This window comes from Carcharodon carcharias, chromosome 1 (genome assembly GCF_017639515.1).
Source record: "Carcharodon carcharias isolate sCarCar2 chromosome 1, sCarCar2.pri, whole genome shotgun sequence".
In the NCBI taxonomy this organism is placed as follows: Eukaryota; Metazoa; Chordata; class Chondrichthyes; order Lamniformes; family Lamnidae; genus Carcharodon; species Carcharodon carcharias.
This window is the reverse complement of record NC_054467.1, coordinates 123,323,124-123,345,849: the sequence shown is the minus strand read 5'-3', so window position 1 is coordinate 123,345,849 and position 22,726 is coordinate 123,323,124. Positions and strand designations below refer to the sequence as shown.

The window sequence follows — 22,726 nt, the reverse complement described above, 5'->3', positions numbered from 1 at the left end:
TACGGCACAAGCAACAGATACCCAATGTCTGGCTACTGCCATGAAAGCTCAGATTTCTGCTGTCATGGTTGTGAATACCAACATTCAAAAGGGTTTGCAAGGTCTCACAGATGTTCAGCAATCTGTCCTCTAAAAGAGTATTAAGATTTTTGAGCCCCTTGGTAGTGACAGTGGCTCCATGGAGCACGGACCTGCTATTCTCTCTCAGGATGACAACATTACTCCTCCCACCCCCACCTTTGCTGTTGCCCATCAGCAGGCCAGCCAAGAGTACTGCTGCCCAAGGCGAGACGATGCAGTCTGAAGCCGGGTCTTCTAGGGCTAGAGATATTCAAGGTTGTCCTGCAGGCCACCTGCAGTCTTCCCTGGAATGTCAGCAGCCTTCCATTAGCACCCTTCCAACCGCAATGCTGTAGCCCCTGGGGTAATACTGTGTTGGAGCGCTAGGACAGGCAAAGGCACATGAAAGAAAGGCATTAAGAGAATTCACAAAGGGCATTAGTTAATGTTTATATGCAATATGGCATAAATTGTCTTATGAATTAGGTGTGGAATGTTTATTTTCTATTGAGTTTTATTTTTGCATTGTGGCAAGGGGATGATGGTTATTAAAGAGGGAAGGTACAGTGCAGAACTTTTGGTGAATGGGAATTTGAGATAGCATTCACTGGAACTGCAGTCGGATAAGTCATTCAGTGACATTCCAGCCACAAATGGGTCCCCTTTCCTTCTCCTCTGCTGGTTGAAATATAGCTTGTGGCAAGGGCTGGTTGTGCAGCATGTAGCAGACCCTCACGGATCTTGACACACACTCTGCTGAGTACAGCAGGACTCCTTCAGAGCAGTCCAGGCAGCAGAGGGTTGTTTTAGCACACCAATGGCCTGCTCTATCACTTTTCTTGTTGCGCCTTAGCTTTTGTTATATGCATGCTGCCTATGCGTGTGCGGATTGCTAACCCAAGTCATGAGCCACGTCAAGTGATTGGTTGTCGTGGCCCTTCAAATGCCAATGGCACAATAGATTTTCACAGAATGAAGGCATCATGACTGTTGCCAGGATGCCGGGCATTGACATAGGAGCATAAGAAAAAGGAGCAGGAGTAGATCATACGCCCCTTCAAACCTGCCCTGATAATCACTGTTAACATTTAAATAGATATTCCAACATCTTGTTTTAACCAATTGAACTACGCCACAAGATTTCATATTTTTAAACAAAAACACAAACTTTATAGAACAAATTAAACAATGCAAATATGATTATGTTAAGACAATAGGTTATAACTATATATCTTATGTACTCAGTTTAACTCCTTATTTCTCCCAGGAACACTCTTTCAATTTATGACATCTTAGAATTATTTACTTCTGTTGGGACCACCCAAAGTATGCCACAGTCCTTTGGAACTTCACACTTTAATTCTCCTCAGTGTCCTAGCTGGTCTCACTTACATTTCTAGCTAGTTTAGTTTACCACCTCTTCATTCAAGATGCCTCAATCCCTTGTTCTGGTTGCCATTTCAATACTTCCCAGCTAATTCTGCTGATTACTTTCTTTTGCAACAAGACTCTGTGAGGATCACTGTAGATTCTTCCAGTAGTTTCAAATTAGGCAATCTTCCCACTCTGTTGTCTCACAAAATTCAAACTGAGATTAAGCCTCGCCCTCATTTCACCTGGTAATGATGAAGTTAGCTTTTTCTCTGCTTACACTGCAGACCTAACTGTCATTCACTTATCTTCTGTCAGTGAGCTGCAAACTGCATACACCAAGCCCAAGCTGCAACTAACACTCTCAGCAAACACCCTGATAATTTGAAGCCTGAGAATTCCATTAGCTCCACCCATCTCCATGACAACCTAGCATGCTCTGGGATGTCCTCGAATCGACCTTTAGATTAAATATCCCTGATTTAAAATACCTTCTTTGATCTGATGAAAAAAATGCATTTTACAATCCTTCAGGGTTTACTGAATGCTTTTGAGTTAATTTAGGTCTAATTCCAAAACAAAACATCTCTCTGTACTACCCTCCCCGCAAGGTTTGCAGACACCATGTCTCCATCAAAAGGCCCACACTTAGATCATGCGTTGTTTAAGTTTCTCCACCTATTTGCTGATCTTACCTTTCCAGCTGTTAACCACTTAAATCAGCATGGCCCTAACCTTTTATGTGTAAGAGATTCCAAACTTGTTTTAACTACTTTTACTCCAGCACTGCATTTTCTACAGTTAAAACTTTAATTCCTAATACTAAATATTCAATTCTAACACATGTGAGCCATGAACTAGGTATTCACAACAATATATTCCAACAAAAATGCCTACTGTTGCAACCATGTCTGGGAGCAAGTAGTTTGTGCAGAAGTTTTGAAGTCAGAAAAAAGTCCTTCAGCACCTGCCACTCCACTCCCTGCAAGACTTCAGCAACTTTAAAAAACTCTATAATAATCACCAAATAATTCTACAATTGCAACAACAACTAGTAGAAATCAATCAGCAACTAACGTGTAAGTAGTTGATGATTCCTTTAAATAGCACTGGTGAGAGACCATCCTGCTGCTGAGCACCTACTCTGCATACTTCCATGTTCAGTCCCTCCATTTGCATTAACGCCCTCACCAGAATTGTGTGCACATTGTGACCGCCATATTGGAACTAATGATACTCGTGGAGCCAGGAAAGTGAGCATTAAGGAGCTGTATCTCCCAGCCACAGTGTTTTAAATAAGAGGAAAGCATATCCATTTTCTAAATTCCAAAATTTGTTCATCCTTAAAATGTGCTAGAACCTGTTCTTTATAATGGCCGGGATCTTCCGGTCCCGCTGCAAGGCAATGGACTTTTGGCAGCCCACCACATCCCCAGTGGTGCCAATATGTGGAGCTGGAGAAGAATTGTCTGGATGATTTTCTTTTTTGCTGACAGCAGATCTCATGGACAATTGTCCTTAAATAGCATGATTTGAAGTGAAGTGATATTCTACATAAGCTTTTGTTTGACAACATATTACCGAAGAGCCTAGTGCCCTGTTGCTGAGATGCTGAATTACTCAAAGCAAGCAGTGTGTAATATGGAAAAAAGTAAGTTTAGATGGTTAGGTGAGAGGCCAGGTGCTGGTAATCCAAAAATATATTCTGTGACTATAATGAATTGGTTAATTCAGAAGTCTAGGGATTCCTTTATTGCTCCACCTTTAGATTTACATAGAAATGTTTACCACCAAACTGAACTGTTACTTATTTGCTTTATCGAAACCTTCCCTTTTTTCAGTTAATATATATTTGGCTTTCAGTTAATATATTAATTGTCAGAATCATACTTGATCATACAGAATCAACTTGATCTTTGCTGGTACAGATTCTTGCTATTTACCTTTCCTCAAGTGATTCTGCAGTTTGGTTTTTTTTCAAATTGGTTAATCTTTTATACACTGTTTGCCTTTCTATACTGGACACAATTATAACTGACATTCTTAGACAAAATAGCAGTGCAAATAATTAGATTTTTAAATCCTATCCTTCATAACCATCAAATATGTGGATATTGTTTGATTTTGTTGATAGTCTACATTTTAGAAGATGCTGACAGTGAACCTCTTGTATTACCAGGTGTTCGAACTGTTTCTAGCTGCTTTGTGGTTCCAATGGCAACAGGAATGAGCCTGACTCTTTGCTTTCTTGCACTACGACACAGGAGACCTAAAGCAAAGTTTATCATATGGCCAAGGATTGATCAGAAATCATGCTTCAAATCAATGATCACTGCAGGTACAAAATTATAACTTATGGTATCAGAAGATAACTGAACATATACTTTGGTCCCTACTGTCACTGTTTTCCTGTTCTATTCTCAAGTTCTTCTATAATATATATTCTGGTACTATTTTACTTCACCTCATTAACTTTGTTGAGGTTGCATACCCTCCTTGAAGACGTACATCACATTTATACCCCCCCTCTCGTCACCGGGAAAAACACTCCTGTTTCTTGGAATGTTCCCAGGATGTCATCATTATAGCTCTAAGCTTTCTGCAGCAGTGTATTAAAGTGGGCCAGTAGAGGTTCTTCATCTGTGCTTTTTTTTATATTCACCATATATCGGGACCATGGGCCTCCTTCCTTGCACTGCAATGTAGTGGAGGGTGGGGCGGTGAGACTAAATCTATGGCATGGTGTTCATGCTTCAGCATGGTGAAATCATCCGGAAACATGATGTCAGATTCCACATGTACGCTGATGACACCCAGCTGCATCTCACCACTACCTCCTCCTCACCACCACCTTTACACACAAATATACAAATAGGACCAGAAGCAGGCCTTTTGACCCCTTGAGCCTGCTCCACCGTTCAATAATACCATGGCTGATCTGCTTGTGTTTCAAGTTCCACATTCCCATCTAACCCTGATAACCTTTGCTTCCCTTGCTTAACAAGAATCTATCTACCTCTGCCTTAAAAATATTCAATGACCCAGCCTCCACCTCCTTCTGAGGCAGAGAATTCCAAAGTCACACAACCCTCTAAGAGAAAATTTCTCCTCATCTCTTTCTCATAAGGGTCACCCCTAATTTTATAATAGTGCCCCCAGTTCTGAACTCACCCACATGAGGAAACATCCTTTCCATGTCCACCTTGTCAAGGCCGTTCAGGATCTTGTATTCTTCAGCCAAATCACCCCTCAGTCTTCTAAACTCCAGTGCAAACAAGCCCAGTCTGTCTAACCTTTCCTCATAAGACACCCCATTGATTCCAGGTATCAATCTAGTAAATCTCCTCTAAACCACATCCAACATGTTTATTTCCTTGACCCCTGCACCCTCCTTCATTTGTCACACAGCTGGTCCAACCTCCAGTACTTGATGAACAGAAATTCCTTTACTAAATATTGGGACGATCAAAGCCATGTTCTTTGGACCCCATCACAAACACTGTTCCTCCCAAAAAAATCACTGACTCTATCCCTCTCCCTGGCAATAGTCTGAGGCTGAGCTGAGGATGAGGAACAGCACTTCATCTTTTTACTTGGCACAGTACAGCCTTCTGAACTCAACACTGAGTTCAGGAATTTTAGTTCACAACCTTTGCATCTGTTTTGTTTATTGTTTGTAATGTTTTTTTTTCTCGTTTCTTTCTGTATTCCTTCATGTTACATTTGGATAGCTGCTATCCAGCAACTCACACTTTATCTGGGGGGACATCATTACCATCAATTTTGGCAACAGTACACAACCTTGTTGTACTTCTCTCGAAACATGTCTGATTGTCCATCTTGTAGTCGGATGTTCACTATTTGGTCCCAATATAGGCTCTGGATAAACCTCACATCTTTTCTGCCAATGTCAAATTTCAGCAGCCCATCTGTTAGCTTTTGGTGATAAGCATGATCAAACATTTTTTCATATTCTATGAAACATCTGTAATGTTCTTTTTTACTTCTAGATATTTATCAAAAGTTGGTCATAAGTTAAATATTCTCTCTCTTGTTCCTATGCCAGGTCTAAATCCAGCCTGTGTTTCACCAATTTCTGCTTCAAATGTGTTATTATTTCTTTCAATTATGATTTGCAAGATCACTTTAGTGAGATGACTCATTAAGCTTATAGTTCTAAAATGATTGCACTCCATTGCTTTAGGCTTCTTAGATAACTTAATGAATAATGAATGTCTCAAGCCACATGGAATGTATCCTTTGGTATATATTTGATCACAAATTTCTGTTATCACTTCTACTTTTGTTTCTCCAAGGGCTGTCAGATGTTCTGTTATTACCTAATCTATGTCTGGAGCTGTTCCTGTACTCAGCAATTTCAAAGCGTTCTTTACCTCTGATATCAGAATGTCTGGTCTTCATTTGCCTCAGTATGTTGAGGACTCCCTGGATTTGGATCATCGTACAATTCATTTATATATTCTGTCCATCTTCTTCCTACTGCACCCCTTTCAAACAATACTATTCCATATTTGTCTTTTATGCATCCACTATCTGTCATTATACCTTTCTTTCTAACCGTCAAAGATTTCATCTGCCTAACTCGCTTTTTGTGTTTTCTTTCCAGCTCTAGTACTTTATCAGACATCTTGTTATACCATTTCTCTTTGGGCTTCCTACATGCATTCTTTATTTTCTTTTCAATTTCATCATACTCCAGTGTTTCTTTTTTTCCCCCTTTCTAGCATCATTGTTAGTATCTCATCTGTTATCCAGTCTTTATCTCTTTTTTTTTCCTGTTTTGGTAATATGCCCTTTGCAGAATGTTGTATTCTCTCATTCATGAATTAGAGGTACTTGCAGGGGTAAAAATTGGAGGCAAGAATATACGAAACTTGTGGTACGCTGATGACCACAGCACTACTTGTAGAATCAGAAGAGGCCCTACAAAATATTGTAGATCAAATAAAATCTAGAAGTTTAGAATATGGATTGAGTATGAGCAGAAAAAGACAATGGATAATGGTGTAACTAGGGCTTGAGGGAGCCTGGTGGCTGGCTGAGGGAAGGAAGGAGCAGATACAGGTGGCAGTGAGAATAGTTTGCTGCAGCTTCACCTGTTCCAAGAATGCACTTATCACTTTAAATGTGGTGTACATGTTGGACCGTGAACTGTTACTTACCGGAGTAGCAGCGCCGGGCAGAAGTTGCGGCATTGTTTCCAGTATAAACGTCATTGATGGAGTCATTGCTGTGGGAGTCTTCCTGCATCTTGCTGCTGTTGTTGGACTTACCGGATCAGTCAGTCACTATCAGGTCATGCTGTTCTTTTACATGGCTATTTTGTTCCCGGTTTTTGTGATTCAGAACAGAATGTCAAATGCAACCAGGCAAGATCTTGAACACCAGCTGAATTACTGTGGATTTATGAATGACACAGAGGATATTACAACCTAGGTGACTGATTATTCATTGTGTAAAGCAGCCTGTAAAATTTGTGGCAATGTCATGCTGACGCATTCTGGCCAGGCTCTGAGGATCCTGGGTGGAATGAGACTTTTCTTCAGCTTCACTGAGATCCTTGGAGTTTGGCTCGCTATGTGATTTAGGAACTAGAAGGGCCCTCGAGCAAACCGCAGAGCCCCTTTGTAGAGCCCTCTTCTTTCTCGGCACCCTTATGACTGATGTATCCTCCAGCCGCTAGTCAAAAATTACCTTTCCCAGGGATTATTTTCATCAAAGCTCACATGGGTATGAAAGGCAGAAGAAGAATGTCCACTTACCTTCACTAATGCATGATGGGATGGAGCAAATTGGCCAGACTGATTGAGCTATTGTGATGCCACGGCTGACGAGACTCAGTGACATCTGGGCTGTTCTAACTGAATGCTCCATCCTTGAAGCTCCTGGTTATGTGGCTATATTTGAGTGTAAGAACCAGAACTTGAAAAATGTGTGCAAACTATTGAAATAACTTTTAAAATTAGTCTGGAGCTCACTGTTTCTTCACAAGATACAGTTAAATATGCCAGACTAATAATGCATATTTACAGCTACTATTAATGCTCAGCCAGTTTTTAGGCTTGTTAATGGAGGGGGGAATTGAGGAGGGCAGAGAGAAACTCCCTTCTAAATAAATGTTTCAATTGATTGAAAGAGTCTTTATTATACATGTATCTTTTACAAGGAACACTTGTCACAATCATCAGTTTAAACTTGATGGTGACTTTAAGTTTTTAATTTGCGATAGGGGAATTAGTAGGAGCAGTTGTACTGATTTCAAATTCTCAATGCATGTGCAGCATCAGTGCCACTGCTCCTGTGTCGCTGTGGTAACGACAAAAAAAATGGTAGTTAGAAAGAATACATTGGAAGAAACCAGATTGAAGTGGATTGTGTGACACTGGAACAAGTAGATAAGTTTGTCTATTTAGGACAAATGATAACAGAAGAGGTTAGAAGTAATGCCAACATCAGAAAAAGGACAGGAATAGCCAGAAGTAATTTTGTGAAGATGAAGAATGTTTTAACAACAAGAAAACTCAAGCTTGTAACAAGGGAAAAACTCATAAGGTGCTACATTCTATCCATTTTCCTGTATACCTCGGAAACCTGGATAATAAACAGAGATCTGTGGAAGTAAATAAAGGATTTTGAATTATAGATGTTAAGATGTATGCTTAAAAATCAATTTTTTTCTTATTCATTCATGGGATGTGGGTGTCACTGGCTAGGGCAGCATTTATTGCCTGTCCCTAATTGCCCTTGAGAAGATGGCGGTGGGCTGCCTTCTTGAACCACCTGCAGCCCTGTGATGTAGTTACATCCACAGTGTTGGTAGGGAGGGAGTTCCAGGATTTTGACCCAGCGACAGTGAAGGAACGGCTATAAATTTCCAAGTCAGGATGGTGTGTGGCTTGGAGGGGAACTTACAGGTGGCGGTGTTCTTGTGCATCTGCTGCCCTTGTCCTTCTAGATGATAGAGGTTGTGGGTTTGTAAGGCGCTGTCTAAGGAGAACGTAAGAACATAAAGACATAAGAAATAGGACTAAGAGCAGACCATTTGGCCCCTCGAGCCTGCTGGTGATATTTGATAAGATCGTGGCTGATTTTCTTGTGTTTCGATTTGCACATTCCCACCTAACCCCGATAACCTTTGATTCCTTTGCCTAACAAAAATCTATCTGTCTCCGCCTTAAAAATATTCAATGAGCCTGCCTGCACCATGGCAGAGAATTCCAAAGTTGTACAATCCTCTGAGAGAAAATATTTCTCCATATCTCTGTCCTAAAAGGGCGACCCCTAATTTTAAGACATTGCCCTCTAGTTCTGGACTCACCCACAAGAGGAAATGTCCTTTCGACATCTACCTTGTCAAGGCCGTTCAGGATCTTGTATATTTCGATCAAATCACCCCTCACTTTTCTAAACTCCAGTGCAAACAAGCCCAGTCTGTCCAACCTTTCCTCATAAGACAACCCACTCACTCATTCCAGGTATCAATGTAGTAAACCTCCTTTGAACCCCCTTCCTTAAATAAGGAGTCCAAAACTGCACACAGTATTCAAGGTGCAGTCTCACCAATGCCCTGTATAACTGAAGCATAACATCCTTACTTTTATTATCAATCCCTCTCATAATAAAGGACAGCATTCCATTAGTCTTTTTAATTACTTGCTGTACCTGCATATTAAGCTTGGTGAGTTCCTGGAGTGCATCTTGTAGGTGGTACACACTGCTGCCACTGTTTGTCGGTGGTGGAGGGAGTGAATGTTTGTGGGTGGGGTGCCAATCAAGTGGGCTGCTTTGTCCTGGATGATTCTTGAGTGTTGTTGGAGCTGCACTTATCCAAGCAAATGGAGAGTATTGTATTATTCTCCGGATCTGTGCCTTGTCGATGGTGGACAGGCTTTGGGAAGTTGGGAGGTGAGTTACTCGCTGCAGGATTTCTGGCCTCTGACCTGCTCTTGTAGCCACAATATTTATATGGCTAGTCCAGTTCAGTTTCTGGTCACTGGTAACCCCCAGGATGTTAGTGGGTGATTCAGCAGTATTGATGTCATTGAATGTCAAGGGACGATGGTTAGATTCTCTCTTGTTGGAGATGGTCATTGCCTGGTACTTGTGTGGCGCAAATGTTATTTGCCACTTGTCAGCCCAAGCCTAGATATAGTCCAGGTCTTGCTGCATTTGGACATGGACTGATTCAGTATCTGAGGAGTTGTGAATGGTGCTGAACATTGTGCAATCATCAGTGAACATCCCCACTTCTGACCTTATGATGGAAGGGATGCCATTGATGAAGATGGTTGGGCCGAGGACACTAGACTGAGGAATTCCAACAGTGATGTCCTGGAGTTGAGATGACTGACCTCCAACAACCACAACCATCTTTCTTTGTCCTAGGTTTCCCCCTGATTCCCATTGACTCCAGTTTTGCTAGGGCTCCTTGATGCCACACTCGGTCAAATGCTGCCAAGGGCAGTTACCCTCACCTCACCTCATCTCTGGAGTTCAGCTTTTTTGTCCATTTTGAACTGTAATGATGTCAGGAGCTGAATGATCCTGGAAGAACCCAAACTGATCATCAGTGAGCAAATTATTTCTAGGTAAGTACCACTTGAAAGCACTGTTGCTGACCCCTTCCGTTACTTTACTAATGATGGAGGGCAGACTGATGGGGTGGTAATTGGCCGGGTTGGATTTTTCCTGCTTTTTGTGTATGGGACAAACCTGGGCAATTTTCCACATTGCTGAGCAGATGCCAGTGTTGTAGCTGTACTGGAACAGCTTGGCTAGGGACATGGCAAATTCTGGAGTTCTGGAGCGCTCAGTACTATTGTCAGAATATTGTCAGGGCCCATAGCCTTTGCAGTATCCAGTGCCTTCAGCTGTTTCTTGATGTCATGTGGAGTGAATCGAATTGGCTGAAGCCTGGCATCTGTGATGTGGAGGACAGCAGAAAGAGGGGTCGATCTAGACGTAGTTGGATGACGAATGTCACAGAGTGGTTGCAGAAAAGCGACAGTGGGTGTGTGGGAATGGTGCAAGACAAACGAGTGTGATATACCATGACAGCAGATCTCCTGGTAAGAGTAGCTACAAGAAGCAGCAGCATTACCATTCCCTTTGGCTTTTGCACCATGAAACCTTTTGTCATTTAATCTCTCCTGCCCTCTATCCTATCAAAGACCTTCCTTTTTCTTCTTCTCCCCCCGTTCCCCCTTTCACTTGCTCAAACCCTATTACATTTCTATCTTTCTGCAGTCATCAACCTGAAATGTTAACTCTGTTTCCCTTCGCAGATGCTGCCTGACCTACTGAGGATTTCCATTATTTTCTGTTTTTATTTCAGGTTTCCAGTATCTAGTATTTGCTCTTGTGTTGTGAGGATGAACCAAACTGTTAGCAATCTTGGTGTTGTATTTGACCCAAAATTAAGCTTTCTACCAAAAATGTGCTCCAGTGCTGATAACGACTGGGTATGGGCCCGGCATCCAGCTCTATCCATTTTCAGGGCTAGTTGAATTGACCGGTACTATCCACAAGATGCACTGCAGCAACTTGTCTAGTTCTTTGATAGCACCTTCCAAAGGCAGGAGCTGTATCACCTGGAAGGACAAAGGCAGAAGATGCATTGGAACACTGTAATCTACAAGTTCCCTTCCAAGTCACAGTCCACCCAGGCTTGTCGATCCTCACTGGGTCAAAATCCTGGAGCTCCCTCCCTAACAGCACTGTGGGTGTACTTACACCACATGGACTGCAGTGGTTCAAGAAGGCAGTTCACCACCACCTTCTCAAGGGCAATTAGGAATGGGTAATAAGTGCTGGCCTTTCCAGAAATGCTCTCATCCCATGAACTAATATCTTCTCCATCACCAAAACTGCCGACTTCCACTTCTGTAATATTTCCCAGTGCAGCCCCTGCCTCAGCTCATCTGCTGAAACCCTCATCCATGCTTTTGTTACTTCTCAATGTGACTATTCCAATCTCCTGGCTGAACTCCCATCTTCAACGCTACATAAACTAATGCTCATTAAAACTCTGCTGCCCATTTCCTAACTTGCACCAGTTTTCATTCACATCTATGTTCGCTAATTGCCTCCCAGTCTGCCAATGCGTCAATTTTAAAATTTTTGTGGGTTTCTGGAGGGTATATTTGTTTAAAATTACCCCCCATGTGTTGTCAGTGCAGTATGATAGCTATCATAATACTGTGTATATATTTTACCCAACATCCAGATACTTGTATTTTCCAGCATCATGTTTAGAAAACTGCACCTGGGTTTAACCTAGGTGATGGGAATCTCAGCCACCGGTTGGAAAGCTGGCGAGAGCCTATCCTCACCTACTTTTGCGAAGGCCCATCGCATTATCTGCCAATCAGGTACTTAACTGGGCAGTGGCAAACCTTCCCTGGGATCAAGAACCCTAGGGGAAAAGCTTTCCCCCTGTTGTGTGAGAGCGGGCGTGGGCGGACGTGCCTTCGATTGGCGTCCCCGATTGGGGGCGCGCCACTATTTCATGTGGGCGGGCCAATTAAGGCCTGCCCAGCGTGACGTCCACCAGGAAGCGCTATGCGCCCCCTGTGCGGGCAATTGGGGGGGTGGGGGAGGCGGTTTTCTTTAGCCGGGAGTGCGCTCAGAGCGCACAGATCTCCCTGAGACTAAGTACTGCCACAGGGAGATCAGCTTTGATTTAAAACTTTCATTAAACATGTTTTAAAATTTTCCCTGCCACGTCCCCTCATGTGACACTGTCACGTGAGTTGGGGCATGTCCATGAGTTTTGTTGAAACCTTTTTTAAAGATTTAAATACCCTCATGAAACCTCATCCCACCTGTGGATGAGGTTTCATGCTTTTTATGAAGCCCGTCAGGGTTCCCGGCCTGCCCGCCAACCTTAAGGTTGGACGGGCAGATCCATTAACGACCTTAATTCTTTTTCAATGGCCTCAATAGGTTGTAGCTGAATCGACTGCACCCCTGCCGACCTGAAAATGGAAATGATGTCGGGAGTCATCCTACGTCATCCCGCGTTATTTTACGTGTCGGCGAGCGGGCCCCGCCCCCACTCGCCGACCAGAAGATCCTGCCCCCTTGGGGCGGAAAACCCCCCCCCCCCCCCCCCCTGCAAAGAGTTGCTGGTCAATCAGAGGCTTGAATTGCTCAGCAGCACCACTGGCGTGGTGTGGCTGCTGCCAATAATGCACCCATCCAAGTCCTAGGATTGTTGATGGACCCAGGCCACAGTTGAACGATGGCGGGGGGTGGGGGGGTGTCATGGGTTGGGGTCACAGGGGAGGGTAGGGCAAGGGGTCAGGAATGGAAGGGGGGTGGCTCGTAACATCCCCAACTTTCTGATGCTGTGTTTCTTTATCAGGCACTGGGTGTCTTTGAGCCAGGAGCCACCCCCAGGAGCCTTCAAGCAACCCCAACGGGATCTGCTTTTCAGGGTCCCTGAATGGCATGTCCCCCACCCGCTGCTAGTTTAATACCAGTGGTGGCAGAATAAGGCCCATAAGTGGGCATTATTTAAGGGCCTCAGTTGGCAGCAGGGTAGGAATGCTGCCCATGAGACTTCTTGCCCAGACTTTATTAGGACAGAGGTGGGAAGGCTGCAGGGTCCTACTCGCCATCTTCCTGCCTGATTAAATGCCCCCACCACCACAAAACCCGCCAGATGGCGGGCATTACATCTCGCCTCTTGTCTGCACTCCAGACACGCTGAGACAAATTGCAGATTTTACTGCTGTGGTTGGGAATGTCAGAGTCAGCACAGACCAAAAATCAAACATGGACTTTTTGGTTTGTCTAAATTAGTATCACGTCATGTGATGAATTCACCCACCAAGAGGTCAAGGGAGCAGCCAGCTATTAACTTTATTGGATACATTTCATAGACCCGGCTGCCAGAATGGATCAGAGAATCAAGCATGGAGGTCAGTGGGCTCAATTCTTGATGCTTCCAATCTTAACTAGAAAACTGAGACAGCTGCACATTGGCTGTGCTGATGTCTGTGCCCCATTCTGCAATCCTTACTCTTATCGAAAAGGACTCTGCACTAGTGGCAGAAGCTTCAAACGTTTAATCATTCACATCAAAACTTTGACAACTATAATACTGCCTCTTGTCAAATGATGTTATTAAAGCATAACTGTTCTGTTAATGTAACCACAAAGATCAAATGTAGTGTCAATTTATGGTCTAAGCACAATTGCATATTTGCACAATGTACAGGACACCCAAACCCTCAATAACTATATAAAATATACAGTAACAAAATGAACCACTCCAAAATAATCAACCAATACTGTGACATAGCATTATAATAGGGGGGTATGATTGATAATCTCCCCTAGGCTAACATTTCAGTTTGTAATGCAATTAGTTTGTCTGTGCGCTTTTTATTCTGTGACATTGTGACAAAATGATTTTCGTGTTTTTTATCAACTGAGACACTTGTTCATTTATAATATTTTGCTAACTGAAAAACTGAATTTTTTGTGAGATGTAAAATGTTCCTTACCGTTTTATAATTGAATTGATTCATTTCTGCACTTGCATTTATTTTTGGATCAGGTTTTGAACCTGTAGTGATTGAGAACCTACTTGAGGGAGATGAATTGCGCACAGATTTGCAGACTATTGAGAGCAAGATCCAACAGCTTGGGGCAGAAAATGTCCTTTGTGTTCACTCCACTACCTCCTGCTTTGCCCCAAGAGCTCCTGACAGGTAAATTCTCTCTGCTTGCTTCTGACTTGTTAACTACGCCAAACGATTCTACCAATTTAACCCATGCTGCTAAATGAAAAGAGTTAACCTGTTTATGACTACTGGTTAGCTGCTGGTGTTTGTATTTTTTAAAATTAATTTGCAGCATACAAGCTGCATATGCACACTCATAAAACATTGTGTTTGTGGTGTGTAAAATGGATAATGAGTGACATTGCTTTATTTTTCTTTGTTTTCTCCCCTTTCCTCATATTGGATCACTGTTTCATGGGTGTCAGTCTCTTCTATTGGCCAATCTACATATATGCTTTATGACCAAGCACACCAGCAGGCTATTTGTTATAAGGGTATAATAGTTGAGACAGGTTCTATCTTCACACATAGGTCTTGCAGCAAGTGTCTGGTACAATGCAAAGAGCTCAACATGGCCTTTGATTCCATCAACTGCCAAGCCCTTTGGAAAATCCTCCAGAGACTTGGATGTTCAGCAATATTTGTTACTATCCTGCGATTCCTGCATAACGGCATGACAGCAATCGTCCTTTGCAATGAATTGGAGACCCAGTGCCCTTTTGTATCCAGATGGTCGTCGAGCATGGTTGTGTGATTATGCCAACTCTCTTCATTATCTGCCTGAGCCTGGTCATGGAACTCATTTATGACCAATCTCCAGAAGGGGTCATGATTGAATTACAACTCGATGGAAAGCTTTTCAACCTCAACAGGCTGAGACCCAAGGTTAAGGTGACCTTCCAGCAGATCCATGACTTACAATATGCTGACAACTGCGCAGTTGTGGCCCATACTGCAAGCGATATTCAGACCACCCTCAACCTCTTAAACTCTGCATACAAAAGGGTTTGTTTCTTACTCAACATCAACAAGACCAAAATTCTCCACCAGCCGTGTCCCAGACAGGCATCTACCTCCAGTTACTGTTACTGGGGAGACATCAGAAGTTGGTGAACGCTTCCCGTATCTCAACAGCTACATTTCTCAAAAAGTCACCATCAAACAGGAGATCCAGCACAGAATCAGCTGTGCCAGTGCAGCCTTTCAAAAATTGTGTAATTGGGTCTTCGATAACAGAGATTTCCACAGTGGCACAACGATATTGTCACTACCCTTCTATATGGCAGTGAGACTTGGGTTACCTACCTAACGCACCTCCAGGCACTGGGGAATTTCCAACAGAGTTATCTCCGCAGGATACACAAAGTCAAGTCGAAAGAGAGGCGAACAAACTCCTCCACTGTCTCCAAAGCCAATTCCTCCATCATCGCAACCATGATGGTGCGAAATCTGCTGGGCCAGCCTAGACCCTGCATCGACATGCCAAATAATCAGCTTCCAAAGCAGATCCTCTTTTCACAACTTAAGAATGACACCAGATCCCAAGGAGGATAGAGAAAAAGTTTTAAGAAAACTCTAAAGGCCTGATCGAAAAGGGGATAAATTGATATAGGTGCGTGGGAGGAACTTGCCCCAAAAAGTATCATGTGGCAGCATCTTATCCAACAAGCTGAAACACATCGGAAACTGACTGCACAAACTCAGCTGCAAGTAATGAAAGCAGAAGAGAGCAGAACTCTGGTTTAAGAAACCCCCCTTTCCTCAGTGCGACTCTTTTTCTCTCTACTCAAGGACCTGTAACTCCAGGATTGTCCTGCTGAGTTAGCGAAGGACACACAAACCATGAAGCTTGGCATATGTCAGCCTCGACTCAAGGGACTGACACCAATGATGATACCAATTACTGAATAGTGATCAAGACTGGGTACTATATCTTACCATTTTTCCCCTTCCTGGTCCAATCCCCAACCCTGAATTTGGATGATAGTTAATTCCACAGATTAACATCAAACCCTGAAACCTAAATATGCAAAGCAGTGTATTTAGTAACTGTGCCACTGGAAAGCCTGTAAAGTTCGTCATCAACAAACAAGAAGAGATGATAATCCAATAGTGGGGAAATGCATCAGCTGTCAGGAAATATAAGACTGCAGATGTGATTCTATCTTTAGGGAATGGGTATAGTTAGCGTGACAAGTCTTCTGCCATGTTATGCTTCTTTTGCAATATCTTGCTGCATTTTTAATGTGCCTAATGTTTTTGTCTCTTCCTGTGGTCCTATTTTCTGGAATAATTTGTAGTAATGTTCCAGGTATACCATAGCTGTGCCAGTTATTACCTCTGCCACTTGTTAGTCTGTTTGTAAACAAAATTTGGTACAGAGGCACGATATGGCGCAAGGAAGAACTGCTTAGTTTTTGGTGCGATGCACATCAGGATCTGGTTCCTGGAATTTTTTTTAAAGGATTGGTTAACATTGGGAGATAGACCAAATTGACTTTTTCTTTTAGAATGTTGTGGGTTGTTTTATTTAGAATGTTATTGATTGTTTCAGAATGTTGTGGATTATCTTAGCAGCTATGGTGAAATTTGTCGTAGCTGTCAAAATATGAGCAGGGTTTTCAGTGTAAGTTGCTGGATGTGGATTGGCCTGAAGCCTTTTCAGTGAGATGGAAGCTCTTAATAAAAATATTTCTTTTTCAGCTTTTTAATTACAGAGCATCAACCAGGAAGGGTAAAGCCTTAAGGAAGAGCACATAATTGTAATAATGTTCAGTTAACACAACGTGGCAGAAATATGCTGTACTGAGTTCCCTCCTCATTTGTACTTTATATGCTGTGGCGAAGCCTCGCTTTACCTATTGTACAGCTTGAGCTTCTCAATTATTTGTTTTTGCCTCACCTCTCTTACATATAATCTTATTCCTTTCCAATTTTTCAAAGTTTCATGACTTATGTAAAGATTATGGATTTAAAAAATTGGGCTAAAGTATATTTTGAAAGGATTTTGAGTTTTAAGTCTTTATCAGTATTTCTAATAAGCTTCTACTTATTTTAATCGTAGCTGTGTAAAAGTATCTATTCTAAGGCATATCAATAAAGAAGGGAAAGCCAGGATGGGAATAGGATCATTACAACATGGTCAGGGCAAAATCAAAGGCAGCAAAAGCAGGTAGAAGTATTAAATAATTATTTTGCTTCAGTATTTACCAGAGAGACAGATCAAGTGGACATGGCATCAGAAGATGGGATTAGAAATAACATCACATTTAAGATAAAAAGAGAAGAAATATTAAAACCAATCAAACTCAGAGGATAAAAATCGTGGCCTGGACAGATTGTATCCATTTATTCTAAAAGAAACTAAAGAAGAGATGGCAAGGCCACTGTTGCACATTTTAAATAATTTATTAGGAAATGGTGTGATGTCAGAGACCTGGGAAATAGCTATATTTAAGAAGGGAGATAGAACATTCCTGGAGAGGGGAACTGTAAACCAGTCAGTTTAACATTGGTAGTAGGAAAAATAATGGAATCCCTACCAAAGAAGAAAATAGAAAAACATCAAGAAACTAAAAGTATAATAATGAATAGTCAACATGGATTTCAAAAGGGAAGGTCTTGCTGGATTAACCTCATTTAATTGGTTAAAAGGGTAACAGAGAGTAGATTAGGATAATGCAGTAGATGTAATATACCAAGCTTTCCAAAAATACCTTTGAGAAGCTACCACACAATAGATGAATGAACAAGGTCAGAACATGCAGAGTCAATGTACAAATAGCAGAATGGATAGCTAGCTGGCTACAATTCAGAAAATAGAGTTAAAGGATAGCTATTCAGAGTGGCAGAAAGTGAGAGATGGGATTCCATAGGAATCAGTGATGGGATCGCTGTTGTTCACAATGTATAGTAACAGTTTGGACTTTGGGATCAAAAACACAATTTCTAAATTAATGAACAACTTCAAATTAGGAGGAATTGTCAACAGGGCAACAAATTACAAGCAGACATGAAAAAGCTTTAAGAATGGGTATATAATTGGCAAATGAATTTCAATAACCTTGAGGCGTTAGATTGTGGGTAAAGGGTAAAAAGTTCACTTTACTTAGGAAATAAAAATCTAACTGGGAGAAAAGAAACCGGGAATACATAGGCTGGGATTTTCTGGTCCTGCCCGAAGCCAGTGGACCTTTGGCTGGTCCTTCAAACATGCTGCCATGTTACGCTTCTGTTGCAATATCTTTTGCCTGTGACGATTCCCGCCGTGGGCTGGACTGGAAAATCCCAGCCATAATCGCTAAAAGTTGCAATGCAGGTCTCTAAGGCAATAACAAAAGCAAACAAAGCAATAGAGTTTATTTCTAGAGGGATGGACCTGTACAGTAGAGAAGTTATGTGAAACTTGAATCAAACTTGGTTTGGCTGCACTTGGAGAATTTTTTAAAAATTCATTTATGGGATGTGGGCGTCACTAGCTAGGCCAGGATTTATTGTCCATCCCTTATTGCCCTTGAGAAGGTGGTGGTGAGCTGCTTTCTTGAACCGCTGCAGCCCACGTGGTGTAGGCATACCCACAGTGCTGTTAGGGAGGGAGTTCCAGGATTGTCCGCAGTTCTGGTTGTTATATATAAAAAATGATATGGAGAAGGTGCAAAAAAGACTTGGAAGAGTGGATGCCAAAAAGCTAAGGCTATGCCTACAGTGACCAGACGTCACCATTTTGCTGGGACAGTCTTGGTTTTTCGTTAAACATTCTGCTGTCCTGACAATTAGTCTCCATTTACTGTTGGCAAACCCCCAAAAAAGCCTCTTGCACTGTGCTGCACCCTGGAAATTGGAATGGCTTCCTCTTGCCACCCGGTAAGCGGCTGCACCAGGGCGCTCCCTCATGTGCAGAAATTCCTCTCATTGGCATCCAGAGTCAGAAACAACTATTTTTTCCCCAAAATGATCCTCAATGGGACAGCCCTAACTGTGAAACTTTTGTGTTCTCCTGTCTGCTTTCTGGCACTATCTTTAGCTGCATTAACTTTACACTCTGCCTCTTATGTATATCTTCGCCACAAGAAAAAAATAGTTTCTCAAATTGCTTTCTCTCCCTCCAAAACTATGTCTGACAGCCATCATCTGTTTTTCAGATGAAGTTACATTGTTTCATGGTTTGCCATTGTGAGATTTGAACTCTTGATCTTGAGGTTACAAACCCAGTACCATAACCACTTGGCTATTTAGGCCAAGCCTGACAGCCATCATAGTTTTGCCACTGTGAGATTTGAACTCTTGATACTCTTTTGAGTAAACCTGTTTCCATCTGTTTCAGATGAAGTTACATTCTTTCATAGTTTGCCATTGTGAGATTTGAACTCTTGATCTTGGGGTTACAAACCCAGTACCATAACCACTTGGCTATTCAGGCCAAGCCTGACAGCCATCATCCTGCCCACCAGGTGAACATGGGTTAATTGGGTGCCGTTGAACTTGCTAATCAAAGCAGGTCAAGTTTGGTCTATTGGCACTTCAAGCCCTCCTAAGCACTTCCATTGTCATCCAATTTAATTGGTAGTGATGAGAGACCTGGCTTGTTCTTAAGATAAGCACCCTTTTCAGTGCTTTAATTATTAGAGACCACCTTGTCTCTCCAAGGAGGTGACTGGCTGTGAGGGTAATGGTACCATGACAGACAGCTATGCAACCAATAAGATCCAAGAATCAATCAATGTCTTAATAAGGTTGCCAACTCTGGCTGGACATATTCTGGGAGCTGACATCACATGACCTCCTACCTTAAAGTGTCCTTTCCCAGGCTCGTGCCATTGGTTGTCCAACATGTGCATCATCATGGAGCCCCACCTTCTCAAGACTGTTCAATGTGTCCTGGTTTTGACTTTTGAAAATCTGATTACCCTAGTTATGCCTATCAGGAAAGGATGAGTAGGCTGGGTCTTTTTTTCTCTAGAAAAGAGAAGGCTGAGGGGTGACCTAATAGATGCCTTTAAAATTATGAAATTTGATAGAATAGACACAGAGATTTAGTCTGTAAGAGCAAAACTAGAGACCACCAATGTAAGATGGCCACCAAGGAATCAGATAGGGAATTCAGAAGAAACTTATTTATCCAGAGAGTGATGAGAATGTGAAACTCGCTAACAAATGGTATAGATGCATTTAAGGTGAAGCTAGATAAGTATACAAAGGAGAAGTGAAATGAGGGTTATGCAGATAGAGTTAAATGAGGAAGGTTGGGAGCAGACTTGAGTGATGCATGAACTGGTTGGGTCGAATGACCTGTTTCTGTGCTGTATATTCCATGTAATATTTTGCAACAAATATTGTGTTGATTTTTGTTGGCTTCAGTCCAATGGTGTTTTTTTGCAGACTGGAAGAACTGGCTCAAATTTGTGAAAAATATGATATCCCTCATATAGTCAATAACGCTTATGGAGTGCAGTTGTCCAAGTGTATGCACCTCATTCAACAGGTATGTAGCAAGACCATTGGTAATAAACTATTCAGAACTAAGAAAATATTCAGTGGAAATAAGTTGCTATTAACTTGGCCCACATATTTTAAATACTTTGGGCTATATTTTGTGCTGTTTATTGATGTTAGTGTAAACGTCGACACAAGTGTAACATGGATTTCCCTATTTTATACTTATGGCTACCTTGTTGCTAAAATTGAGGAGTGGTGAAAATTTGCTTTTTTATTTCTAATTATACATTAAAGAATGTTCTTCCCATGAGGAGCATTACATTCTTATTACATCTCTGTTTTCTCATCCTTCAGTTGCATTAAACTGACCCTCACTGTAAGGGTGAGGTGCTGAGTCGGTTTGTCAAACAGCCTGGAATAGCATATTTTGAAATCTCAACTGAAAGTGCACTGTGTTTCTTTCCCACTAGGATAAATGAAGTTAGCAAATGTTATATCTGTAGCAGGTCAAGGTTTTTGCACAGCCTGCTTTTCTTATTTTAGCATGATCACTGTGTGCCCTTTGTTTACTGTGTGACCTTTAACAATTCTGAAAAATAAACTCATGAAACTGTTAAACACAAGTTTACGATCTAAAATAAGTTCTACATTTCAATTGTGTCATCAAGAACAGAAACTCTGGGCTTCTCTACTGGGTGTAGATAGGGAAAAAAAAAGACTTGCATTTATATTACGCATTTTACGACCACTGATGTCCCAAAGCGCTTTACAGACAGTGAAGCACTTTTGAAGTATTAGTCACTGTTGTAATGCGGGAAATGCAGCAGCCAATTTATACACAGCAAGCTCCGATAAATAGTTGTATGATAATAACCAGATAACCTGTTTTTGTGATGTTGATTGAGGGGTAAATATTGGCGAGGACATGGAATAGCTCCCTTGCTCTTCTTTGAAATAGTGTCACAGGATCTTTTGCATCCACCTGACAGGGCAGACAGAGCCTCAGTTTAATGCCTCACCCGAAAGATGGCACCTGCGGTAGGTCATTCTGCCTCGGAACTATCAGCCTAAATTGTTGTGGTTAGGCTCTGAAGTGGGACTTGAGCCCACAACTTTCTGACTCAGAATGCTATCAACTGAGCCATGGCTGAGAGAGTCTTAATCCTGACCACTCTTAGTCATTTTAAACACTGCCTAGTATTAAATTAATTCTAAAATTAGGATACTCCTTTAATTAGCACAAAAGCTGATGTGGATGCTGGAAATCTGAAATCTGTGAACCTCCCTGTATCCTCAGTCTACTGCAGTGTTCTAATGCAGCTCAACATAAGCTCAAGGAACAACACCTCATCTTTTGATTAGGCATTTTACAGCTTTCTAACCTGAACATTGAGTTCAACAATTTCAGGCTGCAATTTCTGCCCCATTTTGTTTTCTTTTCTTTGCATGTTTCGGTCTCACTTTTTTTTCTCTTGTTTTTGCTTTTGGATGGCAGCTATTCATCATTCTACCATTCACATCTCCTCTAGACATAATGTTTTGTTTCTTTACTTGTCACATTACTATCGCCTTTGACCCTGCAACACCAACTCTTTTGTTATTTAATCGCTTCTGTTTTCTATTCAATCATAGGTCTTCCCTTTTGTTCTTTTTCCACCATCCTCTTTTCACTTGCTTAAAACCTATTACATTTCCAACTTTTCCAGTCCTGATGAAAGGTCATTGACCCGAAAAGTTAACTCTGGTTTCCCTGTCCACAGACGCTAAAGGCCCATGAACCAGCATCTGCAGAAACATTTGTTCCGGTCTCACTCTAGTATGTAAGATCTGGCATTTTTCGGAGGAGCTGGGGAGTTATTCCTGGTGTCTTGGCTAATATTTATCCCTCAGTTAACAAAACAGTTTAGCTAGCTGGCCATTATCAAATTGCTGTTTGTCTGAGTTTGCTGAGTGCAAATTTCTCACATTACAACAGCGACTACACTCCAGAAGTGTTTCATTGGCTGTAAAGTGCTTTGAGACGTCTGGTGGTTGTGAAAAGATCTAGATAAATGCAAGTCTTTCTTCCTTTCTTTAAGCACGTGTTCTAAGCTTACACTGCAATATTAAGGGAGCCCTGCACTTTGTAGGTGTTAGCTTTTGAATGTGAGTTAAACTGAGGTCCAATCTGCCCGTTGAAGTGGATGCAAAAGAAGCCCTGATGCTTCATGAAAAGAGCAGAGAGGTTCCCTTGGTGCCAGGGTAAAGATCCCTACCTCAGCCAACAG

The 22,726-nt window shown here is 41.9% G+C and overlaps 1 protein-coding gene across 8 annotated transcripts in view; it reads left to right on the top strand.

Moving 5' to 3' along the window:
* Window positions 1–22,726, top strand: part of sepsecs (Sep (O-phosphoserine) tRNA:Sec (selenocysteine) tRNA synthase) — a 102,417-nt gene that overhangs the window by 37,898 nt on the left and 41,793 nt on the right. For all 8 annotated transcript variants that reach the window (XM_041198555.1, XM_041198527.1, XM_041198564.1 and 5 more), the window contains 3 exons: window positions 3,611–3,769; window positions 14,018–14,171; window positions 20,403–20,505. In XM_041198555.1, the coding sequence (XP_041054489.1) occupies window positions 3,611–3,769; window positions 14,018–14,171; window positions 20,403–20,505 (416 nt within the window). The remainder of the gene's footprint in view (window positions 1–3,610; window positions 3,770–14,017; window positions 14,172–20,402; window positions 20,506–22,726) is intronic.